At 47.9% G+C, this 24,246-nt stretch overlaps 1 protein-coding gene across 1 annotated transcript in view; it reads right to left on the bottom strand.

The window, feature by feature from the left end:
* LOC144163833 (uncharacterized) overlaps positions 1-23,501 on the bottom strand; it is a 49,140-nt gene extending 25,639 nt beyond the window's left edge. Inside the window, exon 1 of the mRNA XM_077694524.1 lies at positions 23,336-23,501. Within this exon, the coding sequence (XP_077550650.1) occupies positions 23,336-23,501 (166 nt within the window). The remainder of the gene's footprint in view (positions 1-23,335) is intronic.
* Positions 23,502-24,246: the final 745 nt, after the last annotated feature.

Here is a 24,246-nt window from a genome sequence, read left to right as displayed (position 1 = left end):
TCCACTGTTTTTACAAATCTTAAATTTCTTATAAACACACTACTCGAGTAAACAAGTATTTAGGGTACACGTGCCTAAACTGCAGTAATCTGTCCCTTTATGTGCCTGAATGAAACTTTTCAGTCGCTCTTCTAGGCGCATAAAATCTTTCTTTTTCATGCCTTAAGTTAATTTTTCTAGTAATGACACTGCCTACCATTACGAGTCTCCCTTTCAAAGCAGCCACAGCAACTACTTTTGCAATTTTGGTCTATTCTTGTTGCTTAAACCTTCCTAGATAATCCTTAAACTGGTTGCAGCGCAAAAATGACGACGAACGAGTGAGGAACAAACGGGACGAGCGCTAACTTTCAACTACTTTATCTGAGAAAACACACAAGAAATATACACCGGTCAAGGAATGAAAAAACCCATAGGCAAGAAATCGCTAAAAGTGCACACACGCAAGTACACAAAACACACGTGGCACTAGGTAATCATCGCTGACATGAAAAGTCATGCAGGAAGGCCAATTCTTTATGCGTCAGAGCCACTGAAGGCACACTTACACAGTGTTCCTTCAGCCTGGCTATCTCGGCAGCTTCAATAATCTCCCGAACCGTCTTGTCTTTATGCCTGGCCAAAATGCGGGTCCGTGTAAAATGGGGAAAGTGGCCACAATCACGGCAGTGAATACCGAGGTGGCCACTCACACCACGAGTCACATTGTAATCATCCTCGCGGAGCCTGTCGTTAGTGCAGCGGCCCGTCTGGCCCACATACTCCTTATCGCAGACCACAGACCCCTTATCGCGTACCGAGGGTATCGAGTAGACGACGCCCTGGTTGCACTCGACAAACTTATTCTTGTGATTAACAGAGCATGATTGGGGTTCCCTCGTGCCTCCATTGACGCGTTTGCATAGCGCCCCCAATTTGTTAGGCGCGGAGAACACTACGTTGACGTTCCCACGTCTTCCTACCTTTTTGAGGTGGTGGGACACGTCATGAATGTATGGGATGACCACTACATTATTCCTATCTTTTTCGGTTAGGTCCCCCTTACTCGGCACTTCGCTCAACTGCTTCTTCAAGCGCTCGGCAACAGACACGACCAGATTTGTAGGGTACCCCGCTGACGACAAGCGGTCCACTTGCTGATACAGGCTGGTACGCATAGCATGGTGGCAGGATTTCTTCAAAGCATTACCTAAATACAAGTTAGCAACACCCCTCTTAACAAGTTTGGAGTGCGCAGACTTGTAAGGCAGTAACGGTTTGTTTTCCCTAGGCTCGTACTTCCAGCAGACGTGGCCTCTGCAAAACGTGAGCGTCAGATCCAGGAACCTAATCGAGCCATTCTCAGGCACCTCGTGGGTAACCTACAAAGGCTCAAGGCACTGCTGAAAGCTCCTGAGAACATCAAGTACGATGTCATGTGGAGGGTGTAGCCTGGTGTCACACAGAATAAGATAGTCATCCACGTAGCGAAACACTTTGCGAACATAAGTGCCCTCCAAAGTGCGCGCGAGAACTCTGTCCTTCTCTGCTAGAAACAGGTCGCTCAAGACTGGCGCTAGGCATGAGCCGATGCAAACGCCTGTTTTCTCAAGGTAGACGCACCCATCATACATTACACACGTGGATTTCAGGTACAGGCCCAGCAGCTCCAGAAAGCCCTGGACTGACACACCGCACGCATTCTGGAAAGCGATTGCACCATATGACTCGATGCTATTCTCGACGCACTCCAACAACTCTCGTTGAGGTATAGAGTAGTACAGATCTTTAGCGTCTATAGAGGCACCTACAAGGTCGGAATTAGGATTGTCACCCAAAAACTCAATTACTTCGTCCGAAGACCTCACCAGGAACGGATCGTCAACTGCCAGGAGCTTCAGTTTTCCTTGTAGGAAAAGAGCAATTGCCTTCTGATATGTACCGTTCTCCGAAATTATCACCCGAAAGGGGCACTCTGGTTTATGGGTCTTAGCAGTGAAGAAAATGTCGAGGTAAGGTTTCGTGCTAGACTGAATAGACGAACAAGGGAATCAAGCCCTAACCTCGTACAAAGTTTCTTGGCGGCGGCCTTCCCCTTTGAAATGAAGGAACGGTCATGGCAATCAAATAGCGCGTGTACAGACTCCAGCGCCTTGGACTTGTGCAATTCAGCGGGAAGCACAACAAAACCGCCCTCTTTATCAGCAGTGAGCAGTGAAAGTGAGTGGCTCCTCGAATACGATACAGCGCGACCTACTGGCAAAACACTCTGTCTGGCACGAAAACGCGACACACAATCAACACCCTCAGACACGCACCTGACTCTTTCAGCGTCCGTCATTGGTTTAGCCACCTTATGCACCAAGGCTAGAAGTTCTGGGGCTGTCTTCTTTGGCTCAACGGCGAATTTTGGTCCCTAGCTAAACACTTCTTGACGAGGCTCCTCGAATCCGTGTGCACACCTTGGGAGTGCAGTCTCTACCCCCGCCGGTGCAAGAAGTGCTTAGCTACGGACCAAAATTTGCCGTTGAGCCAAAGAAGACAGCTCCAGAACTTCTAGCCCTGGTGCATAAGGTGGCTAAACCAATGACGGACGCTGAAAGAGACAGGTGCGTGTCTGAGGGTGTTGATTGTGTGTCGCGTTTTCGTGCCAGACAGAGTGTTTTGCCAGTAGGTCGCGCTGTATCGTATTTGAGGAGCCACTCACTTTCACTGCTCACTGCTGATAAAGAGGGCGGCTTTGTTGTGCTTCCCGCTGAATTGCACAAGTCCAAGGCGCTGGAGTCTGTACACGCGCTATTTGATTGCCATGACCATTCCTTCATTTCAAAGGCGAAAGCCGCCGCCAAGAAACTTTGTACGAGGTGAGGGCTTGATTCCCTTGTTCGTTCGATTCAGTCTAGCACGAAACCTTACCTCGACATTTCCTTCACTGCTAAGACCCATTAACCGGAGTGCCCCTTTCGGGTGATAATTTCGGAGAACGGTACATATCAGAAGGCAATTGCTCTTTTCCTACAAAGAAAACTGAAGCTGCTGGCAATTGACGATCCGTTCCTGGTGAGGTCTTCTGACGAAGTAATTGAGGTTTTGCGTGACAATCCTAATTTCGACCTTGTAGGTGCCTCTATAGACGCTAAAGATCTGTACTACTCTATACCTCAACGAGAGTTGTTGGAGTGCGTCGAGAATAGCATCGACTCATATGGTGCAATCGCTTTCCAGAATGCGTGCGGTGTGTCAGTCCAGGGCTTTCTGGAGCTGCTGGGCCTGTACCTGAAATCCACGTGTGTAATGTATGATGGGTGCGTCTACCCTCAGAAAACAGGCGTTTGCATCGGCTCATGCCTAGCGCCAGTCTTGAGCGACCTGTTTCTAGCAGAGGACAGAGTTCTCGCGCGCACTTTGGAGGGCACTTATGTTCGGAAAGTGTTTCGCTACCTGGATGACTATCTTATTCTCTGACACTGGGCTACACCCTCCACATGACATCGTACTTGATGTGCTCAGGAGCTTTCGGCAGAGCCTTGAGCCTTTGGAGGTTACCCACGATGTGCCTGAGAATGGCTCGATTAGGTTCCGGGATCTGACGCTCACGTTTTGCAGAGGCCACGTCTGCTGGAAGTACGAGCCTAGGGCAAACGAACCGTTACTGCTTTACAAGTCTGCGCACTCCAAACTTGTTAAGAGGGGTGTTGCTAACTTCTGTTTAGGTAATGCTTTGAAAAAATCCTGCCACCATGCTATGCGTACCAGCCTGTATCAGCAAGTGGACCGCTTGTCGTCAGCGGGGTACCCTACAAATCTGGTCGTGTCTGTTGCCGAGCGCTTGAAGAAGCACTTGAGCAAAGTGCCGAGTCAGGGGGACCTAACCGAAAAAGATAGGAATACGGTAGTGGTCATCGCATACATTTATGACGTGTCCCACCGCCTCAAAAAGGTAGGAAGACGTGGGAACGTCAACGTAGTGTTCTCCGCGCCTAACAAATTGGGGGCGCTATGCAAACGCGTCAATGGAGGCACGAGGGAACCCCAATCATGCTCTCTTAATCACAAGAATAGGTTTGTCGAGTGCAACCAGGGCGTCGTCTACTCGATACCCTTGGTCCGCGATAAGGGGTCGGTGGTCTGCGATAAGGAGTATGTGGGCCAGACGAGCCGCTGCACTAACGACAGGCTCCGCGAGCATGATTACAATGTGACTCGTGCTGTGAGTGGCCACCTCGGTATCCACTGCCGTGATTGTGGCCGCTTTCCCCATTTTACATGGACCCGCATTTTGGCCAGGTATAAAGACAAGACGGTTCGGGAGATTATTGAAGCTGCCGAGATAGCCAGGCTGAGGGAACACTGTGTAAGTGTGCCTTCAGTGGCTCTGACGCATAAAGAATTGGCCTTCCTGCATGACTTTTCAGTCGGCGATGATTACCTAGTGCTACGTGTGTTTTGTTTACTTGCGTGTGTGCACTTTTAGCGATTACTTGCCTATGGGTTTTTTCATTCCTTGACCGGTGTATATGTCTTGTGTTTTTTCTCAGATAAAGTAGTTGAAAGTTAGCGCTCGTCCCGTTTGTTCCTCACTCATCCATCGTCGCTTTTGCGCTGCAACCATTTTAATTATGTACCAACAAGCCCAACTGGTTCTCAGTTGATAATCCTATTCCACGCTCAGAGCCGTATTTGATACCAGCGTATTTTTTTCAATATAAAACCGAAATCACCTTTGAGTCATCCACTTATGCTGATTGATGCAAGTGTTTATACCCTTTGCATTAGTTACAGCGAGGATGTCGTGCGCTTGGTTACGAGCAAAATCGCCTTGGTCAATCGGACTGAGACAACAAATAGTTGCATGTGCTTGTTGCAGAGCCAGAGCGAAATGCTCTGTATAGTACATTTTAAAGTAGATATGTTGAAAATCCTGTGCCGAAATGGTTTGCTAAGGCGACTTTATGATTACTTTGAGTTTCATTTAGGTGTAAAAAGTGATTAGTTTACAGCGCGACGGTACACGTTGTAAAATGCTCGACCGTTGACTGTACGTGTCTATCTGCAGAGGACATATAACGGTTGTAATTATGGAGTTATCAAAACTATCACAGAAAATTTAAATGACAATTGGCTTTCAAAAGCCTTTCTCCTTAAAGTGACTTTATTTAGTGGCATTGTTAGTTACCTCATACAAAACTTTAAACGTTGCACAATTTCGTTCAATCTGGTGTCAATAAAATGGCCGCCCACGAACAAGCTACCCTTAGAGGAAGTGGCTGTACCACTGATTGTATCGAAGGTGTTGCAACACCAGGCACTGAAAACGCCGAGTCAACACATAATTAAGGACACGTTAGCAGCTGACAGCCCAGCCTAACGCTCAGAGTTCTTAGGATCACTGACCGCTTGCGTCACAAGGCTCGCGCAGTGAGCCTCAGAGGGGTGCTTCGTCTTTTTCGTCTTCGTCAATGCTGCTATAGGGGGCCCCTCTCGTGGCGGAGCCAAAGAATATGCCGGAAGGATACTTTTATAGGCCGTCTTGAGGGTTTTGGTGTCTGTTGTGACTGGAGCGCCTAGGGAGGGTGCTCTGGAATAAGTATTGTGAATTCGTCTGGATGTGCAAAGAGCGTCTCATCAATTAAGGCTGGTTTGACATGATCAACAAAAATAGTGTCCTGTCTCCCCTCAAAATCTACGGTGGAAATCTCACCACCATGATGAATGACGCGGTAGTCTCTGTCGTAATGGCTCTGAAGTGGTTTCCTTATGGCGTCACGCGCACTAAAATGTAGGGAAGCCGTCGCCAGCCCTACGGATGCATGGGCATTCCCACTCTTCTGGCAGCGTGGTGCGGACTGACGAAGTCAGCGAAACGAACCTCGTAGTTTGGTCATGGTGTCGGTGGGGTCAGGGGATGGTGACGATTCAGAATGAGCTAAAAACTCTCCCGGCAGGCATGACGGTGCACCAAAGGCCATCTCTGCGGGAGTGCATAGCAGGTGCTGTTTCAATGTAGCCCGACGACTCTGCAGAACCAACGGAACGGAGGTGGACTAATCGGTAGCGCCCGGCTGTGCCATGAGTATGCTCTTGAGGTAGCGGTAAAAACGGTCAACGAGCCCGTTGGCAATTTGGGGGTACGCTGTGGTGATCATGCGGGAAGTGTCAAGAAGAGTCAGAAGGTTCTTCAAGAGTGCCGACTAAAACTGGCGATCTAGGTCGGGGATGATAGTTGATGGGTCACCATAGCAGCAAACCAAGGTTGCAGCGAATGCTTTGGTGATGGTTTCACTGCGGATGTCGGGTAGAGGGAGCGCCTTTGGCCAACGCGTGAACCGATCCACGCAAGTTAGTAGGTATGTGTTCTTTTTTGAAGGAGGCCAGAACCGTGAAATGTGCACGTGAACCTTCTCGAAACTCTTAGTTGGTGCCGTAACCAAGCCTAAAGGGACCGTGGTGTGCCGGTTAACATTTCACAGCTGGCTTACGAGACAGCAGCCAGTCCACTGGCATTCGTCCTTGTTGATGCCTCGCCAAAGGAAACAACTGCTTCAGCAGGTGTTGCGTGGCTCGTATTCCAGGGTTGTATGGAAAGACATCTATAACATTGCGTCGGAGATTCACCGGTACGAGTGGACGCGCAGTGGGCGTGGAAGCATCGCAAAGCACCAGGACAACACAGGAGGGAAGGGGTACTTGACGAATCGTTTGAAAACAGCGTGGAATACGGGACTGAGCAAGTAATAGACGACACCAGACGACATTACTTGCTCAGTCTCGTCTTCCGCGCTGTTTTCAAACGATATGATGTACCAACAAGCCCTTCAGTTCACCGTTTTACTTGACGAAGCTGCAGCGCGCGAGAATTTTCGCGAAGGGCTATTTTTCGGCGTCACCTTCCTGCGCTTATGCGGGTACGGTAAAGTCGATCTCGACAGAATTATAGGAGCTAGAGATTGAAGCGGCGACACATGAGAGCGCATCAGCAGTAACGTTGTCCTGCCCTTGCATGTGCCGTAGGTTCGTTGTGCTTTGCGCGATCAAAGACAGATGGCGGGCTTTACGAGGGGATAATTTGGTGGAGTTTGACCAGCTGGTGATAGTCAGAGGTTTGTGGTCCGTCTAGATATGGATGGCTCGACCTTGGAAGAAGTGCCGGGAGTGACGTACAGCCGTGTACATTGCTCGGAGTTATCGTCCAAAAGAGCTTTAGCGTGACCCCAACCGTGACAACGTGCGCGAAACGAAAGAAAAAGGTTGCCAGGCTTTGTCCACAAACTGTTGCAGGGCAGCTCCGACTGCAGCGTCAAATGCATCAGTCATTAGGAAAACCGAAACTGCCGGTCCCAGATGGACGAGAAAGGTTGCTTGTGGCAGCTTGGTCTTGACATTCTCGAAAGCGGTTAGTGCTTCTGGAGACCAAGTTAGTGAAGATACGTTTGATTTGCTTCCCTTGAGCATGTCAGTCAGCGGCCGAAGGACGGCGGCGCAGTTGGGGATGAAACGTTGGAAAAAATTTAGGCGGCCAAGAAACTCGCGAAGTTTGCCTAGGGAAGGTGACTGCGGAAAGTTTTGTATTGCCTGTACTTTTAATGCAAGGGGCCAATGCCATTATTGTCTACACGGTGGCCTACGAAGTCCTGCTTTGAGTACCGAATTCGCACTTGGCTCTATGGATCATGAGTCCGTATTCTGCAAGGGGACTGACGAGTTGGCGAATATGCTGGAGGTGTTGTTCTGCATTGCTACTAAACACAAGCAGGTAATCGATGTAAGCGAATGAGAAAGGTTATCCCCCGGTCATGGTGTCGACGAACCATTGGAAAGTTCGTGCAGTATTGCGAAGGCCGAAAGGCATGACCACGTACTGCAAAAGTTCGAATGGCGTGATGACTGCCGTCTTCGGAATATCCGCCAGCTCCACAGAAATCTGTTGGTAGGTCTTAACAAGGTCGATCCCAGAGAAAACCATGGCCCCATGAAGCGGTGCTGAGAAGTCTGCGGTGTGCGGAAGGGGAAACGATCGGGAACATTGACGTTGTTAAGCAACGGTAGTATCGGCAGGGATGCCAATCTCCCGGTGATGGCTTTGGCAACATGTGCAGCCGGGATTCATAAGGGCTTGACGACGGTCGAACGATTCCGAGCTCAAGCACATGTTCAAACTCGCCACGTGTGATCATGTAGTGATCCCACGATAAGCGACGAGTTCAAGCGTCAATAGGTGCGCCAGTAGTGACAATGTGGTGTTTGATGCCATGTAGGTCGCGAAAGACGAAGTTGGCAGGGCGCAGAAGAGAGGAAAATTCATGAAGAAGGTTGTCGTAGACCGACTTCGACGAGGTGCTTACCAGTGACAAGAGAGAGAGGTAGGGAAACAACTTTATTTTTTTCCCAGAAAGCCAGTTGGGGAAGGAGTGGGATTTCCCTGCCCTTCTTTTCTGTCGTCGGCCAGGAGTCCTTGACCCCTGGTGGCTTATTCAGCTTCTTAGATCGGTAGTTGCTGTAGCAGTTCTTTGGAGCTGAGCAGCGCCGTATCTCATTGCTCCTCATTAAAGATGTTTATTCTTTGTGTGCGTTTTTGCTTTTCTCTGCATGTCCATATTATGTGTTTGAGGTCTGCCCTTTGGCCGCATGCTTTGCAAAGGTCGCTGACTGTCCCAGGGTAGTAGTAGCTATACATAAGTGGGTTAGGGAAAGTTCCTGTCTGTATTTGTTCCCAAGCGGTGGCCTGGGATGTATTCGGATTGCCGTGTGCCTCTGGGTACTTGTCCTGCATGATCTATAATGGTACAAGATTTCTCTATATGTTGTGAGTGGGTCTCTGATATCCGCTGTTTCACCTGGCAGTGTGTCCGCAAGGGGTTGGGGGGCTCGGTAGACTCGATCTCGAGCAGCCTCATGTGCGACTTCATTGCCCGGCATTACGGAGTGCGCTGGAGTACATATTAGTGCGGTTTTGGCTTCGGGGTCTCGTTTTATGTCTTTATTAATACTGTATGCTGTTGTCGAGATGTAGCCTCATGAGAAGTTTAGGATTGCTGTCTTCGAATTGCTAATTATTCTTTTTGCCTTTCCGGTAGCCATGGCGAGGGCTATTGCCGCCTCCTCTCCGATCTGCGGGTATTTGGTCAACCGTTCAGGCTGGAACCCAAGATCCCGTATTGTCAACGACTACACAGAGCATAAATTTTCTTTTAGTCCTTATTTTAATTCCGTATCTGTGTATAAGGTACCTTCTAGTTTATCATATTTCTTGTGGAGAGCCTTCGCTCTCTCCTGTCTTCTTTCTTGGTTGTAATTTCGGTGCATGTTCCTTGGGATGCTGGCTATGATGAACGTTTCTCTGATTCTTGCGTCCATTTCTTGTTTGGGGCCCTCCTGGTTCTGGTTGTGATGTTTAGTTTGTCTAGGATGTATCTGCCTGTTTTGCTCCTTGAGAGTCTCTCGTGCTTTGCTATTTTTTTGGCTTCGATTATCTCATCCAGCGTGTTGTGCAGGCCAAGGGCCTCCAGCTTCTCATTTGAGGTGCTGATCGGTGTTCCTATGGCCCTTTTGTACGCTCTTTCAATCAGGTTGTTGAGCTTGGTCTTTTCTTCGGTTTTCAATTTCAGGAAGGGAGTTGTGTACGCAATTCTTGATGTTATGAATACTTGTATGAGTCTTATTATATTGCTTTCTTTGAGGCCGTGGTGTCAATTGGTTACCCTGGATATGAGCCTGATGGTTTGGTTTACGTTTCTCTCCAGGACGTTGACCGCTTCGGTGTTTCAGCCATTTTCTTGAATTCTGAGGCCTAATGTTTTGGTAGCGTTCACCGGTGGAATGGGTCTGTTTTGTAGGGTGAGCGTGATCATCTCATGTTCCCTTGGCGTTTCTTAGGTCAATTTTCGGTACTTCTGAACCAGTAGTTTCGATTACTTGGGAGAGCATTCCAGGCTTCTCGAGAAGAGTGGTTTCTTTGATGCTATACCAAGCAGAGTGAGGTGTTTTATAGCCTCAGTTATGCGCTTGCGGTGCATGACAACTAACAGGTTGTAGTGACACCGAAAGTCTGCGCTAAATTTGGAGTAAGCTACATCAGGGATTAGAAAAATTCATCGAAATGTTCTTCCGAGGCCACTGTTGAAGGACAGCGATTGGTCTCCGTAGGGGGTGTTGGAAATCTTTTTGGTGGCTTGTAAGCTGCTTGTGGTTCGCCTGCTCTTGCGGAAAACGGCTGAAGACGTTATGGCGCTGACCTTCGGACCGGCGTGTACGAGTAAACACAGTTCAGTGGTTTTGTCCGTCGCAAACAACAAGCGGCGTACTTTGGAACTGACACCTCTAGCAGTGCGCCGGGAGTTTTTCTGAAACGCGCAGGATGCTGCGCACTTCCGCACTGCTTTTCCAAACTTGCGATGATGCCAGCATACATCTTGCCTTGAAGACAAATCAAGTCAAGTCAAGTCAAGTTTATTCGACATCGAACTACAGATATTACTACGGACCATATATTCAGATGTCAGGAGCGTGGACAAAAAGCCAACAGAAGCGGCTTGACGGGGTCCGTGCACCCCAAAGTATTTATAAAACAATTGTGTATACTTATGCAAACCAAAATACATACATAACTCAGGGTAGTAAAACGATAATTCACATTCCTTGGCAGCAATATAATAAATCAAAACTTAATACACACTGACACAAGATGCTTGCACAGAATCAATCAAGCTAATTACGAACTACGAAAACCGAAAATACAAACACAACATTGTTCATTGATTATTGATTACGTGAATTCAACAGACATGGTACCGTGTAGCACAATAATTGTTTTCCGTGATTTGTACGTGGGCGTGGCACAAACCATGCTTCTGGATGTCGTATGTTATAAATGCTATGATGTGGAGTCAGGTTCGACAGTTTTCTAATAAAATTACAATTTGTTCTTGTTTCACTATTGTAGCTCTCAAAGAGTTTTTCCTCATGCAGACCTTGAATGGGGCGAACCCCAAGGCTTACGAAAATTGGTTGTGTGTGAGCATCATCAGCAAAATTAGAGACGGCTCGCACGGCTTTCTTTTTTAGTAGATGTAGTTTAGTATTATTAGTAGCGGTCCTACGTCCCCAGACTAAGAGGCAGTAGTTAAGGTGAGAGAAATAAAGAGAATAGTTAATGAGCAATTTAATTTTCTGCGGGAGAAAGAACCGTAACCTTGTGAGGACCCCAACGACGCGTGCAAGTTTGCTGGCAATACTATCGACGTGTTTGTTTCATGTTAAGTGTTCGTCGAAAAAAACGCCGAGGCTTTTCACTAAAGGGAAAATTTCGATGCTGGAAGTACCAATGCATAGGCTGTTTCTAATACATGCTTTAGAATTTATTGGTTTAAAGAGAACTGCCTTTGTTTTGGAAGTGTTCATCGTTAAAGAATTAACTGTGCTCCATTTATCCAGTTTACGTAGCACATTGTTTGCGTCATACAGCAATCTAGTAGCATCTTTACCAGAAATAAGTAAGGTGGTGTCATCTGCACAAATAACAAACCTGCAAGAGTTGTGGATATTTACCAAGTCATTATTATAAATTAAGAATAATAGTGGCCCGAGGATGCTCCCCTGGGGTACGCCTAATTTAACTGCCTTATAATCAGATATTTCATTGGCTTTCAGCACAGCCTGGCATCGGAATTTAAGGTAGCTTTCTAGCAAAGTGAGATATTCACCTCTACACCCATAATGGTCGAGTTTTTTAGTAATATGGCATGGTTAAGTCGATCGAACGCTTTAGAAAAATCTACAAATACTCCTAGTTTTACCAGTTTATTCTCAATTGCCTGCAGAACAGCGTTGCGAGAAGGAGCGGATGCGCAAAAGAGAGTGCTGGTGGCGGGTTGAGAGAGCGGCGATTTCACCTGATAGCTTGGTGATCTCACCATTGAATTCCTCGCGCAGGCTCTGCAGCGCACGTGGAGACGGCGTTGTGGGTGCTGCTTTAGTGGGCCCGAAGCGTTCCTGGAGTGATAAAACGACAGGATTGAAAACGTTCATGAGGGAGTCTGCAAGCTTGGCGAGCTAGGAAATGGACAAACTGCTCGCGCCAGAACCATGCGGACGGAGGTGGGGAGGCGCTGAAAAAGCTCTGAAGCAAAGTTTGATCGAAGGTGGCTTCCTTTCCTCCAAGAAGCTGTTGAAAGCGATGCAGTAGCTGTGAAAGTTTGCCATCACCGAGTTCTTCAGATTGCAGAAGCTGCAACCATCACTGTTCCAACATTGTCGTCGGAGTGAAGTCTTCACTGGCAAGGGTGTCAAACGGTTCGGTCGCTGGTGGTGAAAGAATGAGGTCGCCAAACTCGGTGGCGATATTAAGAGGCAGCGCAGACACGAAGTGATTAAGTTTTGTCTCTGCGGCGGGATGTGAGCTATGGTGAACCGGTTGTATGGGCGAGACAGAGCTGTGGGTGATCAGGCCAGTAAAGCTTCAGCGAAAGCGCAGCCACGTCACCCTGATCGGCGGAGGATGTTCGATGGCTGTCTTCTGCAGTGGTTGTTCCGAACTGGGCATCCCAAGCATTGTGATTGTCCTCTGCAAGTTACAATGTCCGTGGTCACCAATTCTGCAGGAACAGAAGGCATTGAAAAACGCGTAGCCGCAGAACAACACCAATATCAAGAACATTCGTGGTTATACCACGAATGCCCACCTTTACAGAATTGAAAATAACCCATCTTACCACTTCCCCTGCTGCAGAACTTACCGCCCTACTTTGAGCCCTTCACACCAATAAACAAAGTTTATGCTGAAGATGGACGACCTTCTGCGAAACAACGCTCACGCTTCAATCGCTGCAGTGAGCCCTGTACCGTGCTCATGAAACTCTGCTGCCGATATAAGACTTGTGTATGGCGGTGCTACCTACGCGGGTCACGACATTGCCTTTCAGTGGCTTCCCAGTTATTTAGGTATTTTCGGAAACGAAAGTATGGACGCTGCCGCCCGCTTGGCACATCAAAAAACGGAGACCATATTAACTACGTTATCCAGGACGGACGCAGCTATGACTATCCGCAAACTTGCTGGGGACACTACGATATCGAAATCAGCTACCAAATAGTCCACAACCGCTCGAATTCATGCCTTCGTCTCGCATTTTTAGGGAACCCTTCCCTCCCACAATGTGATGCAACCATTCTTTGTTGTGTCTGGCTTGGAGTCGCATCCACAAATGCTTACTCATATTTGATTGGAATGGCAGCCAGTGAAGCGTGCGAAGCCTGCGACACAATAAAGACCATATGACATGACCTATGCGAGTGTCCACTCTTCGACTCTACGGAAGCTAGACTCTCGGCGCCAGTTTTCTGAGGACAGAACACTGGGCCACTGGACTTCTCCGTCACCTACGGACAAGGCGACAAACGCGCTCCTGTGTTTTCTAAAAACGACGAAATTGCACAGAAGACTGTTACGCAAGCTACCAATACATTTATAGAGCCAGGCCGCATACATGCATCAGTATAATGCTTCACAGATACAGTTCGCTAGTCTGCCATCTTAGATATATTGAAAGCGCTGTCATTTTTTTATGTTACTACATTATCCGGCATCACCGCCAGGATGGTACACGAGGTGAATTGCATATTGTCAAGCACCTTTCAAACAACAGCGCCAACAATATTACGTCTCTCCTCTTTCGGCGGTGTCCGAAATGGGTCTTAGATTTTGCCAGGAGGGGGCCTCCGTGTAGCCTCCTAGCTGCACATAGGCTTTGAACAATTTCAGCGGAAAAAATTGACGGGAAACACCATTCGTTGTTACTTGACTCTTGTGCGAGCGTTTAATGAGGTAGTCTTCTTTAGAGTTACTTTCTCGTTTCGGTCCACAGGGCAACTTTTCATTCCGGGTTCCCTAATTATAAGTCATGCTTTAGCAGCTTTTATGACCGATACCTAATTTAAAAAGAAACACAGAACTTTGTACTGATTTTTTTCGGAAGCAGCTGTTGCCGTGGCCCGGAAAGGCCGAATATCCTGTTTCCGTAATGCAGGTGACAAATTCTGGTGCCGTGTACCCAACCTCTAAGCAAAGAGTAAAACAAGGTGGATGAAGTCGTTCTTTGAGTCTTTTTGGTCTGATGGTCAAAAAACTTCGCCATCACTTTTGTTGGACGGTCCGGTTACAGAGGGTGTAACTTATTCTTAGAAAGCCCGTTTTTGATTTACTTCTGCCGATCACGATAGTGCTTAGAGTTCTGAATGACGGTGTCGGCACGTTGCGGTTGTCGGTACTCTGCGCCTGCATCACATTTAAACCGTAACGGTTCAAAGTCGACCCGGGCTCATTTTTTCCCGTGGTGTTTACTGTTTCCTTTGGGATCGCTAATGCTTGGTCCAGGCGCAACTGAAACCTTCGTTCCCTAAAAGAGTATTTGAAAATAACATATATTCAAGAGTCCAAAATTTAGTGCATGCATCTCGTGCCATTTACTGTATCATTCTGAATAGGTGGTTGTATTCCTCCGTAAATTATAAAAAGACACATTCTTTGGTTCCTGTTTCCTAGAAGTGTAATTGCAAGTTTTTACCTTAAACGCATCTCATCTAGCTCAAGTGTACAAGGGCGTTTTACCACTAATCAGAATGCCTTTTACTATGATGTATTCTCTTGAAGTGGTGGCTCTCGATCGTGTGTTTTCCATGTTAATATTGTGGATGAACGATGCAGAAACCTGAGAAGACGGACAATCTCCTTAGGGCTGCGAGCTAGTTAGGCAGAGATGGGATGGGAAAGAGGAAGATGCAGACGAAGAAGGAGATCGCGAGAGTGTCTGGTTCAAGCGGGTTAATAAACCAGTTACTGTGTTCCTGTTAACCGATGTGTCCTTGCGAATAATTGTCCATATAATTTTAGATGCGATGCATCTCTCGCTCGGGGGGATGTCCCGCGTCCATGCCCCGTCCGCAGCGCCTCTGATAATGATTGTGCAAGGATACGCCTAGCTGACCTGTACAATCGTATATGGCAGTCATGTAATCGTCGTGCCGTTCGGTTGCCCAGGACCTGTCTGTGCCTGTTGTACCTCGCCCGCCTGTTGCACCGCAGTTGGCAACACAAAACCAGTGTGTGCCACTTCGTCCACATGTTTGTGATGGCTCCACCTCGTGGGTAGCCTTCCGTATTCAGTTCGTGTCGGTTTCTGAGAGCTATAGGCTAGTCTCTTACGGACCAGGCTCGTATTAGGGTGGCTTAGCTGCGCCCTCCTGCCTCTGATGTTCTGGAATACCTGCTGGAGCACACGAGACTAGACTAACCCAGCATTATGAGGGATATGGAAGACCTCGTTGCCGAGGCCCGCTTTTAGCAGCTACATTTTGTTGAGCTGAAGCGTGTGCGACAGCAACGTATAACTTTAGAAGACCTCGTAAATCGAGTGAAGCGACTTGCGCACAAGGCACTCGCGGTTTCTCCGAACGCCTCAAAAGATGTCATGGTAGCGGAGCATTTGTTGACACCCTGAATAACCCCAACCTTCAGCGTTTTGTGCGTCTTACTCGGCCGACGACTGAGCTTGGGGCTCTTGGATTGCCGCTCGAAGCTTCAGTTGTGGAATTGCCTGTAGTACAGCAAGTGGAGGCCGGCTCTTTGTCTTCCAACTCTAGGGTATCTTAAGGCTGGAATCAACAGCCTCCTCCACGCCGGGGCTGTTAGCCTTGTTGTGGCTCTGGTCACTAAGTGTTTGATTGTGACCGCCAAGCAGATGTTCTGTGTAGTCGACGGGGAAACACCAACGCTGGCCATTGAGGGCCGGAACCTGCCTAACTTATCAAGCCCCTTGCCAGTTGCCAGAGTTGTCTTCAACCCCTACGAAATTGGATGTGCGAAGTGCAGAAGTGCCCAAAGCAACCAAAACAACTACACAGAAGCTAAACCATGTAGCTTTGTCTCCGCCCAATCTGGCTGCGGGATTGCCGGACAACGCCACAGTCCGGGCGAAGGATTCCCATGGTACACCTTACGTATGTATCGACGTTGGCGAAATGGGCCAATCACTAAAGGCTTTCCTAGACAAAGGTGCGGTCGTAAAGATCTTGGACCGTTCTGCTGTCACCCATGTTCTTTACTTAATCCAGTCCGCTCCCGCCACATGCTTGCTTGCTTACAATGGAGCAAAGATACAACCGATTGGTTATGTGCCTCTGGAAGTGAGGGTTCTAAGAAGGCGCCACCATGTTGTGCTTGCGTACAACGGAGCAAAGATAAAACCGATTGGTTTTGTTCCTCTGGATGTGAGGGTTCTGAGAAGGTTCCCACGAATAGTCGGATGTGGCTCGCGTCACCAGGCTGTTATCGAAATAACATTTTCGCCAAAGCCTAGGTGCATCCCGCGTGAAGACATTCCCACACGTTCTACAGCTTGTAATTGGTCCTGCTTACATGTACCAATGTTTGCTTTCCCCGTACGTGTCGTGCTGCGGATGCGGGCAAGCTGAAGAGCTCTTGATAATCGTGTCTTCGGGGGGTTTGCCACACTGGGGGTACACAGATATAACATCGGAGCGTGAGCAGCTGTTAGCACTGGTTTTCCGCCAATGCCAGTGACTAGGGTAGAAGCGGAAGTACAAGAAAACATGACTGAATACGTCTTGTTTGAGCCTGTGCTTTTCTAAGCCCCATTTAAGCTAGTTTCCAGCAGACAAAGCCGGTGGCGGAACACGACGACGACGGAGTGCCACAAGATGGGACACTTTGCCCGCGAGTGGTTCTAAGACGGTACCGACAGAGGATGCTGGGGAAGGGAGCTGGGCTCACGCGGCGTGTTACGGGGTGGAGGCTGCCGTGGTGGCCGCCTAAATTACACGCCACACATCTGAGAGAAGTTTTACAAGTGCAACCGGATAGACCACTTTGTGAGGGACTGCATTGAGTTTAGGACAGATGTTACAAGTGCAACGGCACCGGCCACATATCCAAGGACTGCAAGCACAGACCGGAGGAGATGCCTTACTACAACTGCAGCAAAATGGGCCACATCAAGCGTCAGAGAGAGAGAGAGAAACAACTTTCGCTGAGCCCATTTCAGGTGACGCTCGCAGGCGTCAGACAGGGTGGAACCCTAGTCACGAGTCCCATATGAGTCCAATAGCTCCTGGCCCCTGGACGCGAGCTCTTGCTGCGTCGACAGGTCGGGGCTGGACATCAAGATCTCCCATCGCCCGAGTAGGGGGGGAAGCGGAAGGGGGAGCAAGGAGAAAGATAAGACATGCTACATCTGCAACAAGCAGGGCCACCTCTCCATGGACTGCAAAAAAAGGCGAGTGAACGAGTGGTTTGGGCATGTTTCCCCAGTGCTACCTGTGTGGCACGCTTGGCCACATCTCGCGGGACTGCACCAACAGCGACCGGGATGACGGAAACCACTTCATCGGTTGTTATTGGTTGGGATACAGCGCCGGGGGAAAGGGTAGGTAGTCGTGTTGACCAACGTTCATAGAACCAAGGTCAGTTGTAAAACTCCAACGTGTTTCCCAGCGCTGCCGCACCAAACCGCATTGATGGCGCTACAGTCGCACCCGGCACCGGGTGGCTGAGATCAGTAAGTTCTAAGGATGCACCTGCAGTTGTGTGGCAAGCGTCGCTGTGCGTGCGCCTGTGTGTGCGTGCGTGCATGCGTGCGTGTATGTGTGTGCGTGTGCGTGTGCGTCTGGTGTGCTCTCCAGCTGTAGATGTTTCGGTAAGCACCATGCCGGCGTGTGGTTTCCCCCGTTGCACGGGCGGTTACAGGGAAAACCAAACCCAAAGCGCTTTTCTCGCGCTCTAATTTATCGCAGCCTTCGTGTAGGATTGTGCCGCGCAAATGCGTGTCTCGACCGAAACCTCTGAGCCAAATGGCACGTGTGGGACCTGCATGTTTACCGTGAGGGCATAGCAAAGGGCTATAGGCACTTAAATAACGGTGAAAAAGTAGAAACTGAGTGAGGAAAGAGGAGCATGGCCGAAGGAGCCGTCACGCAAATATTTACTAATTTAGCTACCCAAACTGCCGACAAATGGAAAGAAATTGTTACGCCGAGACATGCAGCTTGCTGCACAGACGTCGTCTGCCCACAAAGCCAAAACAAGCGCTAATGGTGCAGCCGAAGAAAGTGCAGCAAATTTAGACGTGCTGCAGCGAGCACTATGGAAGGAGTTCGTTTTCCATTGCCGACCTGGCGATAGATTGTTGGCAGTGATTACGATAGAAGTTACGGTATTTGTTTGTTGTTGTTGTTGAGAAAATAGAGAGATAGCTTCTTTTTGTCTAAAAGTGTTTCAATCGGGAAGAACTAACAATTTCGGTCAGCTGCTGTCTCCGCTGCAGTGCGTAGAAGCTCTGTCAATAGCGCAACTACCGTTACTATAATATGATTTACCGATACAAGGTAATGACACAAAGTAGACGAGATTATAACAGTGGTATTTGCACTGCAGCGGAGACAGAGAGATACTGTTTGTGCCGGGCGCACTGCGATCACCGTCTTCCTCTTATCCGTTCTCAGCCTCATCCCCACGCGAAGCTGATAGTTGACCGCCTATTCTTCGCAAAGAGTGACATCCCGTGACCATATCTCCGTAGCTTGTAAATAACAAAAATATCCACTTGTTAGTTCTTTCATTATACCGATAAAGCTTTTTTACGAAATGATGACAATGTTTGCCAGCCTTCATTTATGTCTATACGTGGCGCACCAGTCACGTTCCCTGCCTCGGCGGTTAGAATATGCAGCCGCCTCAGCAAGAAACGTAATTATATAATGGGGAACAGCAGACAATGCTCCAAACAAATGCGTAAGTGCAGCCACAAAGTCGCAGCCTTGCAAGTGCAAGCGGCCACTTCGCAATTGTTGTCGCCGACTGAGCTCCGTATCTTTGGTGACATGTGGCTAGACTTACCGCTTACAGAAGTAAATAAAAGTGTATAAACACGGTGATCGGCATATTTCGCGATTACGGTCGCAACGGCACTACAACAGCGGCCCGCGCTACTTTCGCTCGTGCATCCACAATGGCTGCAGTGAGCTGGTTGCGACGGCGGCGCCACCTGGCGCTGTGGGTCGCTTGGGCGCCGTATTGCTGGTTAGTCGAAGGCGGAGAGTTTTAAAACTGACCATGGTTCTATAAGCATTGGTGTTGACTGGGAAGTGTTAGGGTTAGAAAATACAGATGAAAATAGGCATTTAAGGCGGTGGCAGCGTGTTTTCTGTCTATTGATTCCCCGTCTTGCTCTAAAAGATATATGTTGGTACTTTAATTTTTGTGAAAGAGCATCCGCCAGAATTTAGTAGGATTTGAGCGGAGGATAGATATTAGGTTACATAAAAATATTGATCTTTGTTATTTTGTATTTTTTTAATACATAATTTTGTGCACAGGTGATATTTTTCTACTGTTAAAGGGTTATTGCAATGACTGGTTGTCCTGTAAAGATGTCTTTTCTTATTTAAAAGACTTTTTAACTGCTTGTTGAAGCAATGATTATTGGAATCCAATTGTACGCAAATGGTTCGAATGTATTGTTTTTTTAAAGTTTAGTATCGTGTTTTTGAATATCTGCCAGGTTGCATTTACTGAATGGGCTTGATATTATCCGCGAAAACTGTGAAAAAAAGAACCACGTGAATCTACGATAGCGCCATATTTCTTCGTTTGTAATCAGATATGAATTTTTCAGTTGGCGACCTTCTAATCAGAGGTAGAGATATCCAGTTGTGGATAAGATTATGGTCGCAGAACTCGGGGAGTACTGTTGTGCGCTTTATGTCGTCCGGGCTTGATGTTATGCGAAGATTTAAAGTTTTTCGCATCTTGTGGGGCAGGTTATAGCTTGGTGTAGGTTAAAATTAGCGTCAGAACTAGGAAATGCTTGGATTCGTTAGACGGGGATGCACTACGGGTGGAGAGTAAAAGCCAGTTTATTTGAGGGAAATACAATTACCGAAAAAATAGGGGCTTCCCAGAACTTGTCTTTAGTCCGGGTGAGTGAATTTGAAAGGAGGATGGAAAAGCCAGGTTCAGAGTAATGCGGCCGGTAGCAGATGCCAGAATCACCTTAAGGCAGCGTTTGACACCCGCCCCCAGGTTAATACTAATGTGTCGTCATGAGTGATAAGAGAACATGATACATTGTATTAATAGCTATGAGCATGCCTCCACCCCGACGATTAGTGCAACCATGGCGATATGAAGTGAAGCCCATGTTAGACGGGAAGATTTCGTTGTCGAATACATCTTCGTGTTACCACATTTCGGTTACCACGGGTATGTCGGCTTCTACATTTTCGATAAAACTGTGTAGTCTTTCGCGTTTAGGCACTACGCTTTGTATATTAGTGAAGAAAACAATTATATTCAGCGTTGGTGATCAACTTGGTCGATGGTTAGATGTACAATGAAAAGAGAGGCATCATTCGGTGGTTTTGCTGCTCACACCTGACGATTCACCAGCTATGGCACGCACAATCTGTTTTGTCGCAATGTAGCACTTTTTGTCTACGTGAAGTCTGTCGAGACTCAGTTTAGATGCGCATTTTTAGAGGTGGATGAGCTGCAACAGCTGTGACCGCGCAATGCGGGTGGCAGCTGTGATGTCCTCCCTAATGGTGAAGTCTGCGTCTTTAAGCATGCGACCGCAGCTCAAAATGTTTTCCTTCATTTTATAGTGGGATAGTTTAACAATTTTTCTCCTTTGACCGAAGTTCATTACCGAATTTTATGAGACATGCATTCTTGAGACACAATCCTTTGACCGAAGTTCCTGAGACACAGGCAAAGTTCATGAAAGTAAAAAGGCCGTAACAAATGTGTTGTTTAACACCCACTCTCAGAGACGGCTGGGTAGAGGGCCACCATTAGAAAGAGAGAGAGAGAAAGCTTTAAAAAATGCTCAACAGTTGAGTCCGACAAATGGCGGGGCTTCGTACTTCAGATAGGGATGAGCATAATCGTGGGAAAAAGAAATGAAAAGGGAAGACTTGGACAGCAACAATGAATAATAAGAAAATAGAATCAGTTCGGAACGTAAAAAAATTAACAACACAAAGAGAAAATTTTTGAGGATGCCAAAGGTAAAGAATCTCAATAATTCCTGCGTATGACCAAGAATAAAGAGAGCCTTTGTCTCTCGCCGCGTTAGTGTGAATTTGCTATGAACCAAGAAAGTTATGGAACTCTAAGGAGCTTTCGCGCAACAGACGCACAAGAGTTCTTTCCGCTGTTTCACGTTGAGTTGTATGCTGCAGGCAGTAACACAACACATGCCCTATGCCTTCTCTTACAGAGCACACGCAGCACAATGGCCGCGCAGCCTATTTTAAAAGAAAAATTACCAGTGAAGGGAACATTTAGGTGTAGTCGGTGAAGGACAACCTTAGTGTGCCTTTGTAGACCTCGCGGAAGCTGGAAATTGCACTGAGGGTCAAGGGCGTACAGAGGCAAGGGTATCATTAGAGGGCCCTGCCAAGCTGACAACTGCAGTTCCCATCCTAATGCATTCACGGCCGTACTTACGTCTTGTCCGAAATACGGAATTCCAAAATACAAGCAGACTATGCGCCTCTTTCACTGCAGCGTCAGCGACGACGTTCCGCTGGGTGCCAAGACATTGAAGCGATATGTGGTGCCCATATCGTAGTCCTAGTGTGTGTAATGCCTGTACCTCACGCAGATATTGGCTGCAGCAGTGGGATGGCTTCATCAGTTCTTACAAGGAATGTCGCGATTGGTTAAAGATCACCCATTGCTGAGCGCGAGTATTGGTGATGTGAATGAGTGCAGCCTGACAGCAGTTAACATAGTGAGGGTGGACGACGTCGTGTGACAGAGTTTCTCTTTCGCAGTTAGTCCCACATACGGAATCTAAAACCAAATGGCTGTCGAGTCAGACGTCAAGAACCTGTCTGTATATAGCTGAACGGGGCCAAGATGACGCGAGCTGATATGCTCCAGCCTGTAGTATTGCAAGCATGCCTCAGGCAGAGAGGATTTCTTGCCTATACTTGGTATGATGAGGCATATATCCCATGGTACAATTTTACATGGTTGAAAGGCAGGCTTGCTTGGGCATTCGAAGTTGGCCAGTAAGCGGCTCCGTAGATGCGAATAAGACATCTGTGCTAGAGGATGGTAAGCCCACCATGTTACGTGAGGAGGCTGGTGCGGAGGAACTGTTGAGCTTGGAGTGTATGGGCTGACATACACCTTGCATCGCAGACAGTTGAATTCGCAGATGTGCACTTGGGAAGGTCTAGGCAGATGCGCAGAACTTGAGCCTGTGCACACTCTAGCACTCCCAAGTTTGTCTTAGAAAAATCAATCAGCTCTTGAAGGCTGTACGGCAGAATGCCATGAAATAGTGCCTTATAAAGTCACAATAGTGAAGGCACTTAGCCGCCCTATGTTTTACGTTCAGCAACTTAAATATGGGCATAAATAGGTTCAGTCGTTCTCTAATGTGACGGTTATGAGGGGCCCAAGAAAGCGATCGGTCAAATATAACTCCAAGAAGGTAAGGATATGAACGTACGGCATTTTGTGTCATTTATGACCATAGGCTAGCTGGATACATTTATTTATTTATTTGTTTTAATTGTTTTTTTTATTCACCAACATGTTCAAAATACATAACACAAACTTTTGGGCATATACCCGAAGCTACTTTATGTCCATTACATAATTGCAAAGTATATCAGCAAACATCAAACCGGTGACTCAGAAGATACTGATTACAAAACAATGCACGAAAACCAAATAATTACACAAAATTGAACAGAATAAAAAATGAACCGGAGTTCATGTGAAGTTACACAGATGGTACTTTTATAGTGTAAATACAGAGTTATTAGCTTTTTTTATTCCTATAGGTAATTTGTTTTTAACTTTTGCTCCTTAATATTGAAGTAATATTGAAGTAATATTTGCTCCTTAATATTGAAAATTCGCGTTACGAGCACCCGTAGGGTTCCTTGTAGGTCACAGAAGAACCTTTATTGAAAAAGGATGGCAAAGGAGAATAATTTTGTTGACCAATAAACAGACCTTCATTTCATGGACAAACAAGAATGGAAGTTTTTGAAACTTAGAGAATAACCGACAGCTGCGAACACAAAAGCTAGAAAGGGTCATAATACGTAATGCTCGTTCTTGAAGGCGGATGATGGAAAAAAAATAAGTTTGAATGTTAATGCCTAAGAGAGAAAGAGAGAGAGAGAAAAACATTTATTGAAAGCCTGCCATTAGGAGCGAGCCCCGTAGGGGCGAGCCTCTAAGACGCAGTCACGACGTCGTGTTGGCGTGCTCTTTCTGCAGCTGCCAGACCGCACGCCCCGAGTTCCGGGAGGCGTCCCGTACCCGTGGGTGCGATCCTAGGCAGCTGGCGTTCGAGAGCCGCCTGCACTTGCTGGACGGCCAGGTGTTGGGTGCTGTCGTCCGATGAGGTCATCGCATTCGTAATGATTGGGGGAAGCTGCGTTTGTGTGGCAGCCTCCCGCGGGTTCAGTTCACAGTTCCACAGCATGTGGGCTGTAGTTGCTTTGGCACTCGCGCACAATCGGCACACATCTGTCTAGTGTACTTCGGGGCCCAAATGTACACCTAGCACCGGGCTTAGAAGGGACCCTGTCTGTAACTGTCGATATATCACCGCTTCCGCGCGTGAGAGTTTCGGATGAGGCGGGGGTCGCCGTCTTCGACTAGTTCTATACCACAGCAGAATGTCCCCCTAGCTCGTGAGGGGGGTGCACTCGGGAGGCTCGTGCCGTTCTCGGGACGTGGCCGAGGCGTTGGCCGCCGCGCGGTGTATGAGCGCGCGCGCCGCGGCATCGGCCGTCTCGTTGCGTTTGGCGAGACTCGTTCCAAGATGTAGGGACCCCATGTGCGCGGGGAACCATCGGAGAGTTACTGGGGTGTCCGTAAATTTCGCGGTACAGATCACTTTCACTGCACTGGCACACACTTTGTTTCTGGCGTAACGGAGCACTACGGTTCGCGAATCACTGATCACTGTAGTACACTTGGGGCCTGTTATGGCCAAGGCGATGGCCATTTCTTCTGCTTGGTTTGAGTCTTCTGCGGTGAAGCTGCCCGCACTGCGAGCGTCGCTAGTGATGGCATCCACCACTACCGCTCCATAGGTCTCTGGTCGATGTGGGTAGACCGCTGCGTCGACGTATGTGGCTCCGTTGTCGTGTGCGTATAGGGTCGTGAGGGCTCGGGCCCTTGCAGCCGCCGTTCACTTTTGTGTTCCGGATGCATCTGCTTCG

The sequence above is a fragment of the Haemaphysalis longicornis genome, unplaced genomic scaffold, assembly GCF_048455015.1.
Source record: "Haemaphysalis longicornis isolate Haplotype H1 unplaced genomic scaffold, Haemaphysalis longicornis Haplotype H1 scaffold_13, whole genome shotgun sequence".
Taxonomy (NCBI): domain Eukaryota; kingdom Metazoa; phylum Arthropoda; class Arachnida; order Ixodida; family Ixodidae; genus Haemaphysalis; species Haemaphysalis longicornis.
Note: the sequence above shows the minus strand (reverse complement) of the source record. Positions and strands in the feature narration are given on the sequence as shown.